At 53.1% G+C, this 22,756-nt stretch overlaps 4 protein-coding genes across 4 annotated transcripts; 3 read left to right on the forward strand and 1 right to left on the reverse strand.

Annotated features, from left to right (window-relative positions):
- Positions 1-1,548: 1,548 nt before the first annotated feature.
- AYO21_00004 (hypothetical protein) lies at positions 1,549-10,584 on the forward strand (the record flags this gene model as incomplete). Its single annotated transcript, XM_022649996.1, has 6 exons — positions 1,549-2,479; positions 2,549-2,946; positions 3,004-3,159; positions 3,220-4,184; positions 4,562-4,663; positions 4,722-10,584. 6 exons carry the CDS (start codon positions 1,549-1,551, stop codon positions 10,582-10,584), a joined length of 8,415 nt encoding a protein of 2,804 aa, XP_022517322.1.
- Positions 10,585-12,901: 2,317 nt separating this feature from the next.
- Positions 12,902-14,973, forward strand: AYO21_00005 (hypothetical protein; the record flags this gene model as incomplete). Its single annotated transcript, XM_022649997.1, has 4 exons — positions 12,902-13,021; positions 13,085-13,866; positions 13,921-14,005; positions 14,089-14,973. The coding sequence occupies 4 exons, from the start codon at positions 12,902-12,904 to the stop codon at positions 14,971-14,973; spliced, it is 1,872 nt and encodes a 623-aa protein (XP_022517323.1).
- A 1,065-nt stretch (positions 14,974-16,038) lies between these two features.
- AYO21_00006 (hypothetical protein) lies at positions 16,039-17,719 on the forward strand (the record flags this gene model as incomplete). The annotated part of the gene is made up of 2 exons (XM_022649998.1): positions 16,039-16,532; positions 16,807-17,719. 2 exons carry the CDS (start codon positions 16,039-16,041, stop codon positions 17,717-17,719), a joined length of 1,407 nt encoding a protein of 468 aa, XP_022517324.1.
- Positions 17,720-18,113: 394 nt separating this feature from the next.
- On the reverse strand, positions 18,114-20,951 carry AYO21_00007 (hypothetical protein; the record flags this gene model as incomplete). The annotated part of the gene is made up of 1 exon (XM_022649999.1): positions 18,114-20,951. The coding sequence occupies one exon, from the start codon at positions 20,949-20,951 to the stop codon at positions 18,114-18,116; it is 2,838 nt and encodes a 945-aa protein (XP_022517325.1).
- Between the last annotated feature and the right edge of the window lie 1,805 nt (positions 20,952-22,756).

A 22,756-nucleotide genomic window follows, 5' to 3' on the forward strand; every position in this document is an offset into this window, starting at 1 on the left:
GTTCGGTCATTGTGTGTTCGTGTATCTGTGTGTGTGTTGTGGGTGTGTGTGTGTAGATTTCAAGGACAATTAGCTAGTTATCTCGTACTCATTCTCCAAGAAACAGCCCGCCAAAATCCAACAAAACACTCTTTCGAATAAAGTGGCGAACGGCCAGAGCCCAGATATATGAGGTTGTGCCAGTCTTAGTCTCGGCCAGGACAACATTCGGCCGCGCGTGTTCATTTGATCTTGTCCTCGGTCGGTACATGATGCATAAGGGGGCGGTGAATTCACAACAAGCACTAAGCAAAGGAGAGTAGTGCCCGTCGACCTGGATACTTTTGCTTGTCGTCGTACTGCAATCAAACACCGCTCCAGCAAGGAATGGCTTAGATAGATTTAGCACCAGTGACTAGCAGAGACTTGGGGATGAATCGAGGCGTGAGTCCTGAAAGGCTGAAAGACAAGAGCCAACCTTACAAAAGAACCAACACTCGCCCCAAAAAAGCATATATACTGGCCAAGAGCCAATGGCAAAGGGGGGACATGAGACTGGGGCATGTTGTTATCTTTCTCACGCGAACAACGATCCCCCTCTTGCTGGAGAAATCGCGTGATTTGACGCGTTCATGGGACGAACATCGTCATGATCTCTGCTTGCATCTATTTCCCAAAGGGGAAATCCGAGACACAAACAAAAGTGGAGAAAAGCCGGAGAAAAAGAAAATGTGGAAACTTCGGAAGCCAAAGCACGAGAGACTTCGCTCGTCCCTGCATAAGCGCGTCGATCAAACCCTCGGAAGCGAAGTTCTCCTCAATCAAGTCTTGTCGATCCTGCACCCAAGAGTGGCCCGGGTGGCGCTACAATCAATCCAACCCGGGGGGGGGGGGGGGGGGGAGGCAAGGCTGCCTTGGGTCCTTTTTGGTTCCCGTTTGCCTCGATCTGTGCCACGTTAAACTCGATCCAGAAGACTTCGGCTTCTTCCTCCTCTTCCCAGGAGCAAAAAGTGCAGGAAATGACGATAAGAAGAAACGCCATCAATCATTCAGGCATACAGTCTCATGCGATATGTACCAACTTTACCTTTCCTCACCCCTTATTCCCCTTCTCTCTGCCTCCCGCCTCCCCCACCCCTCCCAAGCAAAGCCGTGCCATTGGGTTTCATGCTCGCTTAACTTGGTTTCCTCGGGAGCTACTTCTTGCCGGGATGTTTCTTCTGGTTGCTCGGCATTCTTATGTATACTGGGTGATCTCTCTCCACGAGCTGTGTCGTGTGCTCATCGAACTCCGCATATCCAGGACCCCCATCCTCCATCCAGTGAAGAACACAATAGCATACAACGACAACCAATATCTATCGAGACTTGTGCGCCGGCTTCCAGTCTCCTGGCAACCCGTGGCTGAATGCCTCTATCACGTTGGAAGAAGTAGGGTGGTCTGTTTCTGCTGCGTTTGTTTTGAAGTTGATTGAAACCCCCAGAGGGTTGGGTTATGATTGACGTCGTGGGATTGAGGCTTTATCCAGTCGGCATAACCTGGAGTTGTTGGCAAAGGTCAATAACACAATGTACACCAACACCATGTACTACTCTCAAATCACCGACCACAGGACGCCGCTTTGGGTCAAAATCAAAAGACCGTTATGGCGAAGGAAGGGACCTCGATCCAGCATCTTGTTCTTGTTCGTTGTCCTCATTGGGACCACGGTTTATCTGGCCATGTCCCGGGATACCACAGACTACCGCCACAGCAATCGATACAAGGTCAAACTCCAGAGCTGGTTAGGTGGATCGAATCCGCCCAAGCAAGCGGAGCCCTCGGCCATTCCTGACAACAACACCTTCGATGTCAACAGCTCACTCGCCTCCAACCTGAACCAGACCCTCAATGAAGAGGACAACGAAGCCTCCAAACCCCCCAAGAGTGAGGAAATGGTTGAGGCAATCAAGGGTTCATTTGCGATTGCTGCCGACGAAGAGGACGAGAAAGTCTCTCGACCTCCCAAAAGCGAGAAACCGGCTGAAAAAGTCGAGGATCCGTTTGAAACTGCTGCCGACGAAGAGGACGACAAACCCCCTCAATCACCCAAGGGCGAGAAACCGGCTGAAAAAGGCAAGGATCCATTTGAAACTGCTGCCGACGAAGAGGACGACAAACCCTCTCAACCACCCAAGGGCGAGGAACAGGCTGAAGACGTCAAGGGTCCATTTGCAATTGCTGACCCGGAACCGCCACTTGCCAACGTGGAAATCGACAAGAAACCGACCCCTGCGTCCGACGACGCTCGAGTCGAGGACGAATCGAACGAGTCGAAACAGCACTTGTCACTGGAGAAGAAGGCCGAATTCCTTCCAGAGTTCATCTGGGTCCCGTTCGAGGAGACGGTCAAGGACGAGGTCCTCCAGGGTTGGGAAGACGAATGGGTGAGTTCAGGGACGTACGACTGGGAGAAATGGGGAGATCTGGAAGAACCCAAGATCGATTTTGTCTATCTGTGTATGATTGCATCGCATGGCGACTCCTCCGAAGAAAAATGGTTCACGTGTTGCTAACGAAATATCCTAGGGGTCAATGGTTCCGAGCAGGATTTTCAGGATACCATCAGGCCGTGGGAGGAGCGGTCGATTCTGAATGATGCCGAAGGAGAATGGATCAAGTCCCACGGCATGAACAGATACCGCGACTGGGACGAACTGCGCTATTCTTTTCGCAGCATCGAGAAGAATGCTGGCCATTTCATGAACACCATCAAAGTCCTTGTCAACTCGATTTACAGGAATGGGGCTCCTGTCAGGAAACAGACGCCCACGTGGCTTGCTGTCGATGACCCCAAGGTCTCCAAGCTGGTTCAGGTTATTTCTCAAGAGGAGATGTTCGAGGACGACAAGAAAGTCTGCTTACCGGCGTTCAACTCCCTGACAATCGAAAATCAAATATTCAACACAGAGTCGGACGTCGACCAGGTGCGTGAGAAGTAGAGCCCGGCTTATAACTTACCGACACTGACACTATGCCCTCAGTTCTATGCCATGTCCGACGACATGTTGCTTACACGTGAGCACGCCCCCGCCGACATTTACTCGCCACTGTTTGGAGCGGTGTTGAGCTTCAAGACCAATGGGTACAGCACTACCTCTGCCCCGACCGAAGCCGACGCACAACGGTTCGGTGAAAAGGTGTGTTTCCGACTTGTGGCTCCTTACCTCCAAAGGGTAACCTGACGTTGAATTTTCCAGCCATATTTGATCTATACCTCGTGGCTTTTGAATCGTCGGTTCGGCGTCCGAAAACGCAAGGGCCAGAGTCACTTTGGACATTCCCTGTCACGAAGCATTATGCGAGAGGCGATCGAGGCATTTCCACGCTCCGAGATCCAGAGTGCCTGTAAGCGGTTTCGAGGCGAGCCCGGATTTCAGCTTTACTCCTGGTATGTGAGCAACCACTATGTAATCGAACGTCACCGTGAACTCCTCTTGTGGAGCTACATCATGCTGCGGAGTGACGTCGACCGAGATGGTATCTTGTCCTGGGAGGAACGCACGAGGATCGTTGCCGATTTGGCTGAAGGGGCAAAGAATGCCGACAAGGCAACGTTCCGCCGCAAGCTCTTCTACCATGTCCCATCCATGCTTGAAGAGGCTGGCCTCCGCGCGCCCCAAGTCAACACCAATTCCTTGTGGACGTCTCTCGACGGACCTCATGCCATTCGGAATGTCGACTGCACGGATTTCTCGATAGACGACTGCCTAGCACCGGGCTTTCTCTCCGACAATTCGCCCCCGTCCAGCACGAACCCGACATTCAGCTCGTCCGTCATCTTTGACCGGCTGGCTCGCCAAAACCCGCATTGCGGTGACTGTCTGTTAAAGGGACTTCTTCAGCAGACACCGTCGGGTTTGGAGCCACTGTTGCCGAACGCCGAGACTCAAGCCGCCGACCGCGAGATAGTGATCAAAGGCGCCATGCGCTACAAGTTCACCGAGGTTGATCCATCGGACACGCTCTTTGTCATGGTGACCGACGCCGACCAGATCGACAGCACCTTATACCGGCATTATGTCAAAGGAGGCAAGCAGCTTCCGGGTCAGATGTGCCTTAATGACGATGTTATCACGACCGATGAGCAGGAGCTCCAGGATATTCAGAAAGCAATGAGGGAGACGCTCGCGGGGCTGTTTCCTCGTAAGGGCAGAGCCGAATTGTAAAAGCAGGGGGTTTTGGGCGTCAGGATTAGGTGCTATGAGGCGTTGAGGTGCTCTGTGTCAACATTTCAGTTGAATATCCCCAAAAACCGTGTTCGAATGTGAGAGATACCATTGTGTTGCTGTTGAGCGAACGACACCATGTTTCGCGTTTCATAGAACTCTGGAGCGCCGGGTACCCAAATTGGAGGTGCAAACGGCTAATAAAACCTTTGGCAAACTATTACAAGTCGAAGATAAACCCGATTCGCATGGAATGGTAGGGATACTGAAGTGATGGTTCTTTGTGAATGCGTTTGGTGTCCATTGTCGGGCTACTTTCCTCTTTGTGATACTGGAATCCCGCATCATCATATTTCCTCTTCTGAACTTTTAGACTTGCCCCCAATGCCGCAGTCTCCAAGGAGACCAAGGTGGATTTGTCCTCCTCCTCCACGTCTGCGCGACAAGCGCCTCAAATCTCGGGCCAGATGGACCTGTATACCTCCCATTTCTCTTTTTCTCAATGTTATGTGTCTGTGCTAACGTGCTTTCAGCGGTCATGGAGGCCTGCGTCGCCAGGCCTTCTCCAAGCTTGCGGCCCTCTCCTCAGTCCGATCCTCGACCCGTGAGGCGGAATTCAAGCGTCTAACATCGGCAGCGCCGTCCATCAGGCCCCAGACGAACGGTGGTGTTCTCGATGGCGTCCTTCGGGCAATTGCACCCATTTCACGGGTGCCTATGTCGCCCCGCGAACTCGATGTCTTGCTCGCCTTGTGCGCAAGTGCTCACGACTTGCACGAGCTGTCTCATGCCGATCGCCTGGTCAAGCAGTTGACAGCTTACCTGCCCGAGTCACATTCCCAAGTCTTCTCATCCTCGCCCTTTGTCCAGGAAATCAGACCCACGCCGTGGACTGCCCTCACGTTCCAACTTACAAAGGCGCTACTCGTCCTCGGACTCAGATTCCCCCCTTTGAAAAACGCGGTCGCGTACAGCATCAAGTTGTATACACAGAATTGGTCCCAGTCTGCTTCGGCACTGGCAGCTGTTGGGGTTGGCGAGCAAGATTCAGACGACGACGACGAAACCCAGGAAATTGCGGCGATAACGGTGTCGTTGATCGGGTTTCTGGATGCGGCGGCTGCTCATGGCAACTTCTGGTCCCCTTATGAGACAGTCGAACTTATTCGCTGCTTGAAAGAAGCTTTGTCAGAGCGTTTCCTGATAGCCGTCGAGACTGCCTCGTCAGCTATACGGAATTCCACGTCTACTGATCCTGCAGATCGTGATTGGAGAAAATACTTGAAACGATTCGCAGCACAGGGACTTCCAGTCGGAGCCATGGTGTTACAAAAGGGCTTCATGAAACTGGTACTTGCGTGTACGGCCAGAATGTTATGCGATGAACACACGGTAGAGTGCGGAGACATACTCGATCAATACATCGCGGGCAACCACCTAAACCGGGCCAAAGATGACACTATTACGGATGACATGGTCGCCTATCTGGTGGACATTGTCAGTGAGCAAATGCGTGTGCTCGAGGATGGCTCGGATTATTTACAGCTCAGCTCAGTCTGGCAACAGCGTCTTGCGTTTTCTGTCAAGGCATACGCTGTAGAGGCATATCTGCATTGCTTGGTTCTGGACGAGGAAATCGCAGATGCCGAGGACCTGGCCGCATGGCTTGAAGACTCGATTGCCAACCAAGTTCAAATGGCAGATCTCGACCTTGCGGACATAGTCTTGAAAACCATGGCCGTCGTGGCCAAACACATCCCCGAGGGTGCAAACAATTACGCTCGGGCCCTGTTAAGATTCATTGTCCGAGGCACCTCCCGACCACCAGCAGTTGCCATCGCTGCGCAAAGCTTGTCGCATATCTTGAGGATGCTGTCACACGATGCTATTATCACCACGATATATTCACTGGGAAATGTTCTCAGTTCGCAAACAGGGGCCGAAAAGGTGCACCAGGCTCACGGGTTGTTAGAACACCCGGGTCACAATGGGTCCATGTCATCTACGACAAGACTCCGAACTGGGAGCGTCATCTCGCTCTCTCTGAGTGGTGACGAAGAAACATCGCTGGTCTGTGGCAACGTCGCAGATGCAATTGTTGTCATAGCCACCGAATGCAACGACAACAAAATAATCGCTCTGGCACAGATGATGATGTTACAAAAGGTGGGGAGAATCAGCGTCGTGGTGGATGCTCGCATTATTGAAGAAGCGGCAAAGCTCGCCATTTTTGGCAAGGAGAACGAGTTCAAGGCTTTGATCAGACTATACAGTCGAATGCATCACGAGGCCGTAGCTCAGGAAAACTCCATCATCATGCAAGCTATCCGCAACGCGCAAGAATACTTGGCAATCAACCTCGATAACCGATCGCCACTGTTCAAGATCTATGCCATGCAGCTGCTGGAACGGGTTCTCAGCAAGGGGGATGTTGTCGAAGGCGAATTCAAGCAGTCTGCGGAAGTCGAACAGGCTGCAAAAGAGATAGCACCTCTCCTCAAGCCGCTGTCTATTCTTGCTTCTCGAAAGCCTGCGCTAACCATCGAGAGCACACTTGCCGAAGATGGCGATGTGCTAAGCATGGTTAGAGAGGTCTGGTACAACATGGCTGTGCACGGAATCACTCTCCAGTCTCGCATCGGCCAGCAGCATTACCATGAGTTGCGGGTGTTGGCCATGAACTCGATGCCTCTCGTGGACGATGACCGTGCCGAGCTTTTAGAATCAGATGTGGAGATCAACACCGTCCTGCGGAGAGGAATGAACTCTCATCACATGAACGACCAAAAGAAAGCTCTTCTTTTCGCTATCCCCGATCGAGAATCTGACATCGGAAAGTTGAGTTACCAGAAGGTCGTGTTTTTGAATGCTGTGTTTCTTGTTGAAAGCCTCCGAGCGGTATCTGGAAGCTGTGCTGAGATCCTGGACTATTTCTCGGATCCGACGACGCAGACCAGCCATATGGGATCATGTCTGGGCTCGATTGCGAACGAGGTTGTCAAGAGGTATACCCAGAAAGCTGTGGCTGGCAAGGACGATGATTTCAGCGCCCCGTATGTGTCGCGACAACTCGCTCGGATCCTGAGTGGCTGTTGTCACCGGAGCAGTAAGATGCAAGAGGTCGCAAGGGCAGCAGCCAACCATATCATCAGCTTTGTCCCTTCGGCCTTGTGTCAAAAGTCCGCCTTGTTTGCTTTACTGGAGCTCCTCTCTTTAATGTGGTCCAGCTGTCTTGATGCAGACACTGACGAGTACGAGTGGCGGCCCATTCTCACCTCGACTCGAGGCAAGATCACGGTTGAGTTATCCGACGACTACGCATTCCGCAAGCGCACTCTGCAGACGCTGCATAGTGATGCCAGGAAATGGGTGACCATGGTAATGGGGGTCGCACCTTTGGACGTCAAGGGCCTACTCCAAACATACCTCTCCGAATTCGATGACACTGGGGCATACGGACATATTTCCCTGGGCAGATCGTTTGCTCTGGAAATGGGCTCCATGATCCCCCCGACGGATCGTAGACTGAACGCCATCGACCGAAGAAATGACTCAATGGACATCAACATGGCGTCCGATTTTGTGGCCCAATACACTGCTCGGCAAGAATATCGATTTACAGGAATCCCGGACCACCACCGCGACGAGATCTACATGGATGACACGACCGGACGAAGATCTTCCCTGCAGAGGCCGTCTGCTGATCCAATGCCTGTTTTGCAAGATGCACTCCTCGACCTTCACAGGAAAACGAGTCTGAAGGTCCATGTTAAAGCGTTCGAAGTCCAGGATGTTCTGCGACGCGCGGCGGCTCTCCTCTGCCAGAGCAAGAAATCGCAGACAGCTATTGTGCACTACCTAGTCAATATTCCATTCGCCATTTTCACAAAGGAGTCCATTAAACTTGGTATCTCCTTGTGGCTTGGGGTCATCCACGAGAACACCAGGATGGAGCCCCGAATCTTGACAGAGGTTGCGCAGGCCTGGGAAAGGACGATTGATCGCAAAGTGGGTATTTTCAGCCCCAATTTCGAGCAACCAGATCCATTTTATGTCAAGGAAGAGTTCGCTCCATCTGACAGAGCTGCGCTGCACAAAGAAGCACAAGCAGCGCACAACACCATCGCGCCCCATTTCAGGTTAATGCAATTTTTCGAAAGTCATTTCAATGCCATCAGACTTGGAAGCGCCAATACTCAACGTACATTTCTCCGACTGCTAGAGCGAACTCTTCATGGCTTTATCCGCATCAAGGGACATCCCCTTCTGCGCGACATCCAATTCCACGTGGTCCTTTTCGCTCTTCGAGTGGTCAAAAATAGCACATGTCTCAACAAGTTGTCTATGTGGAAACTGAAAGATCTTATTCTGTCTGTCGGACTGCAGTGGTTTGCAAAGCCACCATACTGGTCCTTCGGTGGCAATCGGTTGCAGTTAAAGGCTGAGGTTCAAGTGATGCAGGATGTTTTGGCATTGTTGCAAGGTACCCGGACACCCATATTTCCAGCTTCGGCGACCAGAAAAGACCCCCAGCAGAAGCACGAGCTTTTAGAGGCTCTTCTAACGAACGAAATCAACCGGCTGAACGTTTGGTTGTCACCCCTTGGGCATTCGGGCCACCAAGCCCAGCCTGAGTCTCAAGTTGCAGGCCTTGTTCGGACCGCATGGGCCGAGGACCCAGCTCTCGCGGTACAGCTTCTCGCACGATTCAACCATGACCAGCTTCGCCGCGATGTCCGATTCCTGCTCCTCAATCAACCCGAAAAAGCCTTGCACGAAGCTAATGCAGTCGATTTGCTGCTTGGCGACAGACTGGCATCAGACTTGTCGTTCCAATTGAAGTATCTATTATACTGGCGTCCGGTCAATCCAGTTCAGGCCGTGACGTACTTCATGCCTGCTTTTGGTAATCACCCATTCATCATCCAGTACGCGATGAGAGCTGTGGAGAGCCACTCTGTTGATGTTACATTCTTCTATGTCCCACAGATTGTACAGAGCCTACGGTATGATACGCTGGGATACGTTGAGCGGTACATCATCGAGACGGGCAAATTTTCCCAGTTGTTTGCTCACCAGATCATTTGGAACATGAAGGCCAACGCATACAAGGATGAGGACTCGCAAGTGCCGGACCCTGTCAAGCCTACACTGGATAAAGTCATGAACAGTCTGATCTCGAGTTTCTCCGGCGAAGACAAGGACTTTTACGAGCGAGAGTTTTCCTTCTTCAGTGAGGTGACCGATATCTCGGGCAAACTCAAGCCGTTCATCAAGAGGCCTAAGCCAGAAAAGAAGGCCAAGATCGAAGAAGAGCTTCGGAGAATCAAAGTCGATGTCGGGGTCTATCTTCCGAGCAACCCTGACGGTGTAGTGGTGGGCATTGATCGGAAATCCGGCAAGCCGTTGCAGTCTCATGCAAAGGCCCCGTATATGGCAACTTTCCGCATTCGCAAACAGAAGGGGGCTTCCAATGAGGAGACGAGCGACCTGATAGAGTCGGCACCCAAGGTTCAAATCGCCCATCCCAAGATCAGCCACAGCCGCAGAAATACAAGTGACATCTCCAACGTTGAGTTGAACGATGGAAATTTGTCAACTTATGAGGTTTGGCAGAGTGCCATCTTCAAAGTCGGCGACGACTGTCGGCAAGACGTCCTCGCGCTGCAGATGATTGCAGCTTTCCGTGGCATCTTCAACTCGATCGGCCTGGATGTCTACGTCTTTCCATATCGTGTCACCGCGACAGCGCCTGGCTGTGGCGTCATTGACGTACTTCCGAACTCTATCAGTCGCGACATGTTGGGCCGGGAAGCAGTCAATGGGCTGCATGACTACTTCATCACCAAATACGGCGGCGAACATTCCGTACGGTACCAGGAAGCCCGCAGTGAATTCGTGAAGAGCATGGCGGCATATTCTGTCATCACGTACCTCTTACAGTTCAAGGACCGCCACAATGGAAACATCATGATTGACGACAAAGGCCACATTCTCCACATTGACTTTGGATTCTGTTTCGACATCGCGCCGGGCGGAGTCAAATTCGAACGGGCCCCTTTCAAATTGACGCCTGAAATGATCGCCGTCATGGGCGGCGACGACCCTCATACCAGTCAACCATATCGCTGGTTCGAGGAGCTGACGATCAAGGCCTTCCTGGCCAGCCGCCCCTACTGCGACAAGCTCAGTCACTTGGTGAGTTTGATGCTAGACAGCGGGTTACCGTGCTTCAAGCCGGAGACGATGAGGAACTTCAAGCAGAGATTCGTGCTGGAAAAGACCGAGCGAGAGGCTGCCGATTTCATGTTGGGATGCATCAAGAAGAGCGCGGCGAACGTGACAACCAAAGTGTACGACGAGTTCCAACTGATCACTAATGGAATTCCGTACTAGATATTCTGGCCTAGTGACTAGTAAGAGGTTTTGTTTATCACCGGGTGGTTGGGAAGGTGGAAGGGAATCTGTGAGCAAAACTACTTATTATTATGAGAGCGGTTTCACATCGAGTTAGTTGGTCAGCGTGTGTATACAGTACAAGGCAACTTTCTAGCAAAACACAGCTAGTAATGTAATGCGGAACTTTTGCTCCCCTCCAGTTTGTACCCATCCTCCGTCCCAAGAACAGCTCATCTGACCAGTCGGGGAAACGAGGTGAGAGGGAGCAACCACCAAAAGCTTCTCACGGTGTGAGCTCCTCCAAAAGCCATTCGCTCCCTCTGCCACATTTCCCCTTTATGAGTAGCGAGAGGGAGATGATGAGAGGAATCTGTCAGATCATGCATGGGTTGTGGAAAATCCAGCCGTTGTACATTGATCAGTCCGTCCTCCATCCATCCACCAACCAATCAACCAGAAACAAAGCCTCCCCAAAAGGAACGGGGAGGTTAAAGAGAGCAAAGAACCAAAAAGGACTTATTTCGACACGAGTCCGATCTTGGCCAGCAAATCGAGCAGCAGGCCCCAGAGGTAGGGGATCAGCTTTAATTGTTCGATGAGCAGGGGCGCAATGACCACGAAGATCAGGAGTACTGTATATACACACAGAGAGAGAGAGAGAAAGGTTAGTGAGTGGCTTGAACTTGTCCTGACGGGCCCATACAACCATAAAGAAAAGATGGGCTGACGAACCAACAGCAGCGACACCGACAGGCGACCGCTTAGCTTCTTTCTTCTTGTACGCCGTCTCGGGCTTGCCCATGCGCTTCTCAACGCCCTTGGCGTGCTTCTCGTTGGCGCGGCGTTGGGCGGGAGTTTGAGCCTGTGTGGTTGTTCGTGAGTGGTGAATAAATAGTGCAAGAGAACTTGGGGGGACTGACCATTTTTGATAGACGAGGAAGGAAGCGGTGGTGTAATTTTATTGAAGATCTAAAATGGTAAAGAACTTCTAGATAAAGAGAAGTCTTTCAGATGTCGAAGAGGCCCGGGTCGGTATTCTTAACGGTACGTCGTCGTCGTAGGGATTGCCAATGTTTGGTAAATAAGTAAGATGTGGCCTTTTGTCAATGCCCTCTCGTCTGTCTGTCGGTGGTGTTAGTGTGTTGGGGCGAAAGCGTAGATGGGAATTCAAAGAGATGGAGAGAGAATGTGTGTGAGAGGGAGATGTTGACAGATATGAATGTAGAAGGATAAAGAAAGATGATGTGAGCCTTCTCTCTCTCTCCCCTTTACAGACTCTGCCATCTCGGCCCCTTTCTCCTACGCGTTGAAGTTCGACAGCGTGTCACGATGCCAAGGCTCCATCACGTGGTGATAAGGTTCCTTATCGCCAGGTCTCGTGAGTGCGCGCGCGTGTCCCTCTGATTTTAGGGATGAAGAAGCCACGCAGGCCTCCAAGCCGTCATTCTTGAGGGTTGTTACAGTTCATATGATACTATTGTTTGATCGAGTCCGCCCACAGGAATCATCACCCAGTACCGAGTCTGTGCGTCATATAACCTTGGTGTAGCTCAGTTGAGTGACCGATACCCTCCCCCATCTCGTGTCATGGTTACCTGTGAGACAAACTTGGAAGGCGATCAACTCCCTCCACGGTCGGCTCCTATAGCCCTCTACACCTCATCCGTGGTCGCTGGCGGTTCGTGCCGCGGATGAACATCCCGTGCGCCTCCAGTTGGCCGGCTGCTTGGAGACTCGACAGCTTCTAGCTAAAACGCCTTGTCTTGTATCACCAATCCCATTCAACCCTTCATCTTCCAGCTAATGCTCAAACACCATCTTGGGCTCGAGACATTCTCGCACTGGCTACAGGGCGATGACAACTCATCCGTGCAGCAAACTTCTGGCCTCCAAACGTGGGGGACCAAAAGCTCAGCAGATGAAAAATTGGCCTGCCAGGCTTGCGTCGGCAGCTGATAGGCCCGTGGCCCAACCTCGCGGCACTCGCACGGACCATATGTTCTCGACTACGCCTCACAATTTAGGCCGAGGTGTCCAATTGTAAAAATGAAGGTCCCGTATCACGAATGAACCCTGTACATCATCATGCGAGGACGGCAACCCTCGATGGCATTGGTTGACACTTGGGCGTTGTTCCTTCACTCACTGGGAGACACGTGGAGGAAATCAAATGCCTCTTCCATGTGAAGGTGAGCGAGAGAGTCAGTGTGCATCCGCAACCCAGGAGACTGGGCCATATACCTCAATCCCTCTGCATCAGCCTTCTCTATCTTCGAAACAGTTTGTCCACTTACAATGACTCGAGCCATGCTCTATGTCCCCCAACTACAGATTTTCCGTTGAACTGGAGCGCGAGATCTCGAGCACTGAGTCTTATGTGAACAAGATTCTTCGCCCTGTGCGTTCGATCAAAAGGAAAAGAGATAAACTTCCGGTGAGTTAATTGGTCGCTCTCGTATGCTCGCGCGACATACTCAAAGCTGCTCTGAAATCCAAGGTCCGCCCAGCTTCCATGTCCGAGCCTGGCAACCATCCCATGACCAACGGGAAGGCGGAGAAGGTGTCTGATGGGCTACCGAACGGAGTCGATAGCCATGACTTGGACAGTGTGCACCTTGACAAGTGGGATTTTGGTCCGCTCGGCGCTCAGATTCATGACCAGGTACACCATCTCCAAGAAAGTAGATCTCTCGGTGACAGCGCGCTTGCCAAACTCGCGGAAATATTCAATGGCCATGCAGAAATGATCAAGATAGTGGACGACAGATACAACAATGGGCAAGCACTTGAGATGGAGAATTCGGAACTTCAAAACGAGAATAAGATGCTGTGGGCAAAACTGGATAAGGTAAAACAGAGTCACAAGGTGCAGTTGCGTAATGAGAGAAGAGAGTATGAGAAAGAGATTGCGCGATTGGAAACAAAGGCAGGCTCCGGACAGCGACTGAAGGACATGTACGAGAACCTGCTCGAGAAGCATAAGAAAGACCATGAGAAACTGGCCCAGGACGCCCAAGAGGCACTTGAATTGAAGAAAGATCAGCTGGAGAAGGACAACCAAGAGACGATATCCAAATTAGAAGCGGACAAGAAATCACTCTCGGAGAAGCTGGCAAAAAGGGAACAAGAACTGCAGGACATGACGCAGCTGCGCGACCAGGAAAGGCAAACTCGCGAAACTATGCAGAGCAAAGCGACCGCCGAACTCGAGAAGATCCAGCAAGCGCTTGCCAGCGTCAAGGCCAAGTATGAAGTCAAGAGGTTGCCTGTGGAACACTAGTAAGTAACGCCTCCTCTTGGTCTGGGTTGCTTGGGCTAAAGCACCGCCTGTAGCGCGGAGCGATACAGAGATCTCATTGAGTCGGTGGCCTCGACTGTTGACGAGTATTTCTCTGATTTGCCGGACAAAGCAATAGAGGTAAGTTCTACCACCATCGTTGTGGTGAACTGATACTTTGCACTTTATTTGATGTCGTACTCATACGACGGGTCTTGATACAGAATCGCCCTGGCACATATACTCAACTGAAAAGAAAACGCAGCACTTTTGCGGTGGTACCGGTGACTCCAACGGAGACTGCGCGGGTCCTGCGACTTGCCAATGTGCAGAACCTCATTTTCGACGCCATCCGCGAGACCGTGTGGCAACCGTTTTTCTCTCGGTACCTCTGGAAATCTAAAAAGGACACACACGCCATCGATGAAATCTACTTGAATCTGGCAACTGAGGGCGAAGAAATACAGCATGACTGGAAGGTGTCTACACTGAGGGTCCTGGATCGGCTCGATAATGGAGTGGACGTCGAAGAGAAGATCACAGCTGCGATCGACCAACAAGTCGTCCAGATACTTGAACCATTGTTGAGTGAGAGCAACAAGGCCGATTTTAGGTCCGAGCTGAAGAAGGTGTTTATCAAGGCGGCGGAGCTCGGTCAAGAATCCCGGCGCGACCGATGCCCGGTCTATATTGATAGCAGTCCCTCGGCGAACAGCAGCAGCGGGTGGAAGGAATTCAGCGAAGGCTTTGACGTTGAGGACGCGCCAGATCCGACTCTGGCCAGTTGCCGAGACAACATTTATGCACCGCTCTGTGTGAGTCCGCGACTGTACCGCAAGCGCGAGACGACGGCGACCCCAGGTGCAGGTCAAGAAGAAGACGAGCTAGTACACGCTGGCGTTGCGTTGTTTCCCGGTACTGGAATCTTCCAAAAGGGTAAGATGGAATGGGATGAGTTTGTGCTGCGGGAACGGGAGAGGTGGAATGTCGGCAGGACAAGGAGAGCCAGCGTAGCGTCGAACGCGACGGGCCCGGGTTTCTCGCCACCAGAACTCTCGAACAAGCATTCAAAGACCTGGGGGTCGCATCTCAAGGCAGAGTATGATTGACTTGAAGAGGGGAGATATTGTTGATGGATGTACGGGGAGGGGTTGGGATGGACTGGACCGGACTGGACTAATACTCATCACAGGATACGGGATGGGTATCTACTATCCGGTCTGCGGCTGATACTGCGAAGGAGGTAATAGTAAAATGGTGGGGGAGTGGCAGGTGGATAAAAGTAATTCAATCGCCGTCTGTCGCAGTGATGCATGTTGTATCAAGGACTCGTGTCATTCGGTCTTGTTGGCCCGAGCTGAGTGTAGACACCTACACATGTGTATACGTCCCCGGTATAGTCACGCTCTCTCTCTCTCTCTCTGTTCCCACTCTGTCCTGTTGGAGAAGAGAGGGATTTTAAATTCTGTGGTTCCCCCAATGCAATATGCAATATGCGATATCGGCTCTTGAGTCCGTGAGGGGCATCAGCCGCCTGGTTGAACGAGCACCGTCATCCTCCCCTCCTCTCCCCTCCCTTCCTCCCTTGAAATAATCAATCACCATCTCCCTGGTAGTACCGTCGCACTGAAATGAGTGGAACGGGGTCACCAGTGCACGAACGAACGGCCATTGCCCGCGGGGAAAGCCGTACGTACCTGTCCGGCCACTTTGAACAGGCGATGGGATGCTGGATGGTTCATTTGCCGGTCTGCCGATCGGCAATGAAGGACAGGTGTTGGTTGTAGTGCTGTCATCTATTACATTTTATATATTATACTCTTGTATGAGAAACATTGGATTGTTTTGGATGAAAAACCCTGTCCTGCTCCTTTTACCCCCCTTTGGATATTTTTTGTCCCGCTGTACCCTGTGTGCCTGTCCGTTGATCGGGTTCAAGGAGCCAATACGAAGGGAGGCTTTGTGCTGTGTGAAACCCGTCCGAGACCAGTTCTTCGCATATTAGATAGGGACTTGAGGGCTGGGTTGTGCTAATCGGTCTGTCTGCCTGTCGGTGGGTCGGTCACGGTGGGTTGTGATTTGTGACGAAGAAGCTGCAAACCAGAGACAGGGCCGAAGAAAAAAAACGCAGGGGAGAAAGGAAGGCACGGTAGGAAAAAAAAAAGAGAAGAAGAATGGCAACCCTCCGCCTCGCGGCGTGGAGCGCGTCCCTCCAACTCACCGACCTGCCTGCACCCGTCGTCCAGGCCGCCGTGCGCAGCTTCTACAACTGGACGGGCTGCGCGCTGGGCGGGTCGAACCACCGGACCACCACGACGGCGCTGGAGGCGCTGGCTCCGTTCTTTGGCAAACCCACCTCGAGCATCCTCGGCCACCAGTCATCATCGTCCTCAACATCATCACCAGGGGACAATGGCAACGGCAAGGCCGACGCATCGCACGCGGCCCTGATCAACGGCATCGCCTCGCACGTCCACGACTACGACGACACGCACCTCGAGACCATCATCCACCCGACGGGTCCCGTGGCGAGCGCGTTGCTGGCCCAGGCCGAGGCGCTAGGGAAGCCTGTCGGCGGCGACGACTTCATCGTCGCCCTCGTCGCGGGCATCGAGGCAGAGTGCAAAGTCGGGTTGGCCGTGTGGCCCAAGCATTATGATATTGGCTGGTCAGTTTCACCTCGTTCCCTACCTCCCTCTTGATTTTCCTTCTCGTCTCTGGATTGCTCTTGACGGTCCTTGACGGTCCATGTGCCTCGTGATCCTGAAGGCTCTGTGACATTCAGCACCAGCATCTCAGGGAGAGTCGTACCAGTTATTAGGGGCGAAGGGGATGTATCTACATATCCCTAATCCCCTCTTTTTGACACATAAAGAGAGTGCAAATGGTGGCGGATGCCGGGACTACTTCATAAACTAACAACTCCTTCTCGCTACATACAGGCACATCACCTCAACAACCGGCTCCATCGGAGCCGCCGTGGCCGTGGGCAAACTACTCAGTCTCACCACGGAACAAATGGCGCACGCGATCGGCATCGCCGCCACGCAGGTCACGGGCCTGCGCGAGATGTTTGGCTCCGACACCAAGTCCTTCCACGTTGGGCGGGCGGCGCAGAACGGGCTCATGGCAGCGGTGCTCGCTTCGAAAGGGTACACGTCGTCGACGCAGGCGCTGGAGGCCAAGCGCGGGTGGGTGAATGTGGTGAGCGAAACGCAGCGGCTGGACGACGCCATGGCGACGATCGGCACCGTGTGGGAGACGGAGAAGAACTCGTTCAAGCCATTTCCCTGCGGCATTGTCGTGCACCCGATCATCGACGCCTGCATCCAACTGCACCGCGACATACAGCAGCGCGGGCTCACCGCCTCGCAGATCTCCCGCGTCAGCTGCACCGTGCACCCGCTCGTGCTGGAGCTGACGGGCAAGAAAACCCCGCAGGATGGCCTGCAGGCCAAGTTCTCCGTCTACCACGGCGGCGCGGTTGGGCTGGTGCTGGGCAAGGCTGGGCCCGCGCAGTACGAGGACGCGGTAGTCACGAGCGACGAGATCGTCAGTGTCAGGGACAAGATTGCCGCCGCGGCGGACGCCGCGCTCGGCGCCGACGAGGCCGTGATTGTCGTCGAGTTCGATGCAGGTGGTGCTGGAGGCTCCGGCGCGCCCACGACTCTCACCAAACACGTCCAACACGCCATCGGTAGTCTCGAGGTGCCCATGACAGACGCGCAGTTGCAGGACAAGTTCATCGACCAGGTGACTCCCGTGCTGGGAGCCCAAGGGGCCAAGAAGGCCAGCGATGCCGTGTTGGCGCTGCGGAGCGTTACTGATGTCTCTGTGTTGGCTGGGGGGTTGTAAAACGTACTGGAGACAGAGACAGAGAACCTCCTCCGAAAAGAGATGAAGAATGGCGTAACGGGCCTTCCATCCAGGGTATGGAGTCGGGTGAAGAAAGACGGAAAGAAAGAAAGGGCAGGAAGAAGGCAGACAGGAGGAGAGTAAGAAAAGAATATAGAGAGAAACTGAAAAAAAACTCGGTCCAGCTTCCTTACCTATATAGGGGGAGAAGATATGATATGTTTTGATAAAGCACTTCATTATTTATATACACCTAGGTCTACACACATCTCCATCTATATCTACTCGGCATGCTCGCTACCGTCGTATCTATCTAGATACTTTGGTGTCTACGCGTGTGCAAGTAGCTAGCCATGCCACGCCACTTCTTGTTCGGACGCGGCACTGATCGAGATCAATAGACCAGGTTTTCCAAACCAAAGTCCTGCCAATGCACACCATCAAAAGCCTGCGGTGGCCCCACGCCCAGAGACTTCAGCCTACTCTCGAGAGACGAGGCCGTCGACTGGGCCTGGTCAGAGCTACTCCCCAAGAAGCTGAGGGCGTCGATGCAACTCGTCGACTGCCGGGTCAGCTCGGACACGCTGGTGTTGGCGGATATCCACGCCTGCTGCGAGGTGGTGAGAGCGGCGGCGGGATCTTTCGTGGACGACAGCCACGTCAACAGCACTTCACAGGCCTTTGCAAGAGCGCGGTTGAGGACCTCGGGCCACGGCTCGGTGACAAGCGCGCCGTAGGCGGTGGCGTAGTGGAAGGACTGGTCTTGACTTGACATGCGGGAATCGGACGGTTTGGCCGCCCTCGCGAGGTTGGCGATGGCGTAGGCGTTGGCTTTCTGCAGCTCCAAAACCAGTGCCGACGACTGTCGCAGCGAGCGCTGCACGCTCTCCGACTTCATCGTCCCGTCCGCCAGGTCGATGTACTGGGCCAGAAGCAGCCCGGCCAGGTGCCAGTGGCTGCCGAGAACGACGTACCACGACTGGATCTTGAATGGCAACTGGGCATGGTTCGCGAGGCAGTCCAGCATGAAGTCGCCGTAGTGTTGTTGCCAGTACTCATACACTTTCAACGTCTCTGCGATGCATCTCTCGATGGCGGCTGGCGGTGTCTCCTTGGACAGGTAGGCGTGGAGGACCGTGAGTCTCCTCCACAGCAGTACCTTGACAGGCGTTGCTTCTTGGAGCAGACTCTCACCAACGTCCTGCGGCCAGGGCCATCGCACGGCAGGGACGCCAAACACGGGTTGAGCATTTGCCAGACAGGATCCCCAGACACTAACATTCGAACTGGTGCTTCTTGGGGGGTGACTGTGTCTGTCGAAGGGTGCGGCGACTCCTGTAGGCTGTGAAGCCGGTTGCCCGTCGTCAAGGGTGAAGACCGAGTCGTCGTCGGGGATCACAGGGCCCTGCTCATTCAGAACCGCCGACGTCGTATCACACATGATGCTGAACCAGAACAGCATGTCAAACGCTTGGTAATCTTCCAGCAGAATTGGCTGTGATGAGCTCGAAATGTTCTGCGAGGAAAGCTGAGCTCGCGCCGCTTGTTGTCGTCTGGCCGAGGAGATTCTCCTCTTCCAGGTGAGTAAATGGCGCAGCGCAATCTCAAGATATCGCTCATTACCAACTGTGATGGCTCTTGTTCGATCCGCAGAAGGAAGTGCCTGGTCCCTCGAAATTGTAGCTGGTACAGACGAAGCCGCAGATGAATTGCTGTGATCAGAGAACAACCTCGAATGCTCGTAGACATCGGCCCCGCGAGGATTGAGTGGTCTCTCCATGATGGCGAATATCATTAGAGCAAATACTAGCTCGAAAGAGTCAATGTTTAGACAAGCGTGCACAGCCTCCGCCGCCTCGTTCCAGAGACTCTGCTGGACGAGGCGCTCAAAGTCGTAAGGATCCACGCTGGTCGTGTCTGGCATGTTTTCACCAGGCGCATGTTGAGGCTCATGGGCGTCGCTTTCCAAGTCAGTCGCGCGCGAACGCCGCACCCTGTCATGAGAATGAGTCCACTGGCAGGCAAACGCCATGATCGCAAGCATGAGGGCCTTGGATACCCTGGCGCCGTCTCCACGGCTCAACGACTGTCTTCGGAGAGGCGAAAAGGCGTTGTCAAGCCTCCTGATCCGCTGATAGAAGCCGGTACTCGCCAGATATGAGATGAGCCTCTGTCTTTGGTTTGGGCTCCCCTGAAGCAGTCTGGGCAGCTTGTAAGGGCAATTGGACACGGTGACCCAGCAAGAGAGAGTATTCTCAAAACTGTCATGGTATATGCTTAGCAGTCTGTCAGAAATCAAACCTTTGCTGAAAGACTGCGTAAGGTCAAACTCGCGCATATTGAATGTGATATCGTCCGCTCCCTGTGATGTATACGGTGGAATATTCCTCAGTCCTGTATCGGTGAGTAGAGACAAATCGCCCGAGTCTAGAGTAAGAGGAAATGTCCCTGTCTGGTCTGGAGGATAGGGTAAACCTGGGTTGATTTCGTTAAAGCCTTCGTTATTGAACTGGGAAAACCCAGCGAGCGAGCCATACATGGGTGAATTCCAGCTCTCGAATGACGAGGACTGGCCACTGTCGTCGAAGGACGCTACTTGGGCTCCCACGTACGCTGCGCCGGACTGCCGGAACTCTTGTCCTTGGTCGTGGGGAAAGGGTGAAGCTGACCATGCGATATTTTCCAGCCAGTTGGTACTGGCACCTAAGGTGTCAATGGAGCTATCTGCCCCAGTCGCGCACAGAGTAGTTGCTGCTTGCTGCTCAATGTTCCTGTGAACCGCCTGCTCGCGATGCGGTGCTTGCCACGGGCTGTTTGTGTTTTCTACAGCTGGTCCGCTCATGGTCCAGTTTGTTCTCATGCTGGCCGTCTCGCTGAAACTGGCACCCGGTGGGAAGTTGGACTGTGACGGGTGTCGAGGCCCTTGTGAGGACTCTCCTCTGGTATGTAAGGCAGGGTCATAGCGCCTGCTGAATTTCTGCTTCAGACTTTCAGGCAATGTCCCCCGAGGAAGATCCTGGAGCCAAGTGAATGTGCATTCCTTGTTCGCGCGTCGACACGTCGAGCAGGCTATCGCTGCAGAGCTGGTCCCCGCGCCCGCGCTGTTCGTTTGTAGAGGGTTGATGCCCAAAGATACCGCATCGCAAGCCCGCCGGCCCTTGCGACAGTTATCACAACTCCGGTATTGTCTCCTCTGCCTTTTTGGCGCATGTTGGTGGGACGCCTCCTCCATCGAGGTTCACAAGCAGAATTCGGTGGCTCAGAAAGGGGGGATACGACTCGGGAACAGCCCACATACCATAGCCACAACCCGTACAACAGTATATTCCTCGAACAGACGAGTCCATGTGAAGGGGGAGGCAAAATAATATTATATCGGAAATGCGGATCCGGAGCCGTGCCTTGCATGGGTTTGTCTGTGAGGATCTTGGAATCGCGGCGGCGAAAACCGGCAGTGCAAGGATGCTAAACCTTGTTATGCCCCCGGAGCCGCTTAAACGATGCGGCAGTTCCAACCTGCTATGAACGAGACTCGAGTCAGAGGTTCTGAGAGTGGAAATGGCGTCCATAATGAAAAGGGTCTTGACGGAGCGTCGCTGTGTGCTTTCATGAAGACACTGGTAAGTAGAACACAAGGTGCTTAAGCATAAGTTTAGGTAGGTTAAGAACTTTTCGGGGGCGAAATGGAAAGCATTTAAGGCCTATCCACATTCTCCCTGGCGCCACCTGCCCTAGGCCCAAGTACAGGTGCTAAGCTCCTCGAACATGATGACCGTTAGACTGTGCGGACCATCGGATCCGAATGCCCATCATCCCACTCCCGACCAGAGATGCTATCTCAAAAACTGCGCTTTGATTATGTACATTTTCTTCATATCTGGCTGCGGTTCAGCGTCATATTGTTTCCCAGGGGGGGGTTGCAGTTGATGGGTTCCTGCGCCCCTTAGACTGACGTCTGAGCTCAAGTCGCTGTCATTAGTACAGTTTTGCGCCGTGTATGTGTACAGTGCGGAAATGCTTTGTTCAACCTTGCGACAAATGAGGGTATACGAGTTGAAGGAATTTTGGCACAGCCATCCGCACAGTGTTTCGATGAGATCCATGTTCACCATGCTCACGCTGGCGTCCAGTCCTCCAACCCCGAGCATCCGCGCTGCAGAAGCTATCACAGTCGTCAATTTGTCTGGGTTGACATTGGCCCTCGACTGCGCATAGCGGCTGACCTTTGACAAGGCACTCCTCTGCTATAAGGAAATCAATCCGTCGCGGTCGTTATGCCCCCGGAGTATCACCATGAGCTCAGTCTCGGCCTATCGACATCGATCAGGACGGTGAGAGGGTGTGACGCAAGGTATGTGCTCAACAGAGATGGTCAAGATCCATTGCTTTCGAGGCAGAAAACCCAATGTACCATGCTCGAGAATGGTAGCGCCGTGTAATTGTTGACAGGTTGGAAGGAGAGTACGAGTAACCCGGAATGAACTAGCCATGTCCTCATGTTCTCGAGTGATGCGGGTCCGCAGGTCCGAAGTGTCTTCCATTTTCTTAACACAACCGCATCTGAGCATAACAAAGTCACAGAGCATCTCCTCGTCCTGTTTGTACCTGGATTGAAGGAGAAGACCTTATTGTAAACAATTTGGGCTAAGATCGTAGGCGAAGGAGTTGGAAACATCACCAACCCTCCCATCCCTGCTCCAGCATGTCCAACGTCCAGTTTGTATGTGGGAGGCTAACTGAATGACCACTTGGGTTTATTAGCATTACCGCACGCGTCGCTATCGTTATAGACCCTTCCTGGGGGAGCCCGCATAATCATATCGTCGGTGCTTAGAGGGGCTTCCACTGTCTGCAGCGATTTGACGTCTGAGCTTCGAACTGCAGGATATGAAACGGATCAGACTCCGACCCATGACCTGATCATTTGTAACCCCCGGCCAAGTCAAGGCGGTGTTTCAATGCGCTGGTGCCAGTTCCGACATAACTGACACGCTGGCGCTTTCGTAGAATCCACCATCGCAATGGCTGTCGCGTGGA

This window comes from Fonsecaea monophora (assembly GCF_001642475.1).
Source record: "Fonsecaea monophora strain CBS 269.37 chromosome Unknown Scaff1, whole genome shotgun sequence".
NCBI lineage: Eukaryota > Fungi > Ascomycota > Eurotiomycetes > Chaetothyriales > Herpotrichiellaceae > Fonsecaea > Fonsecaea monophora.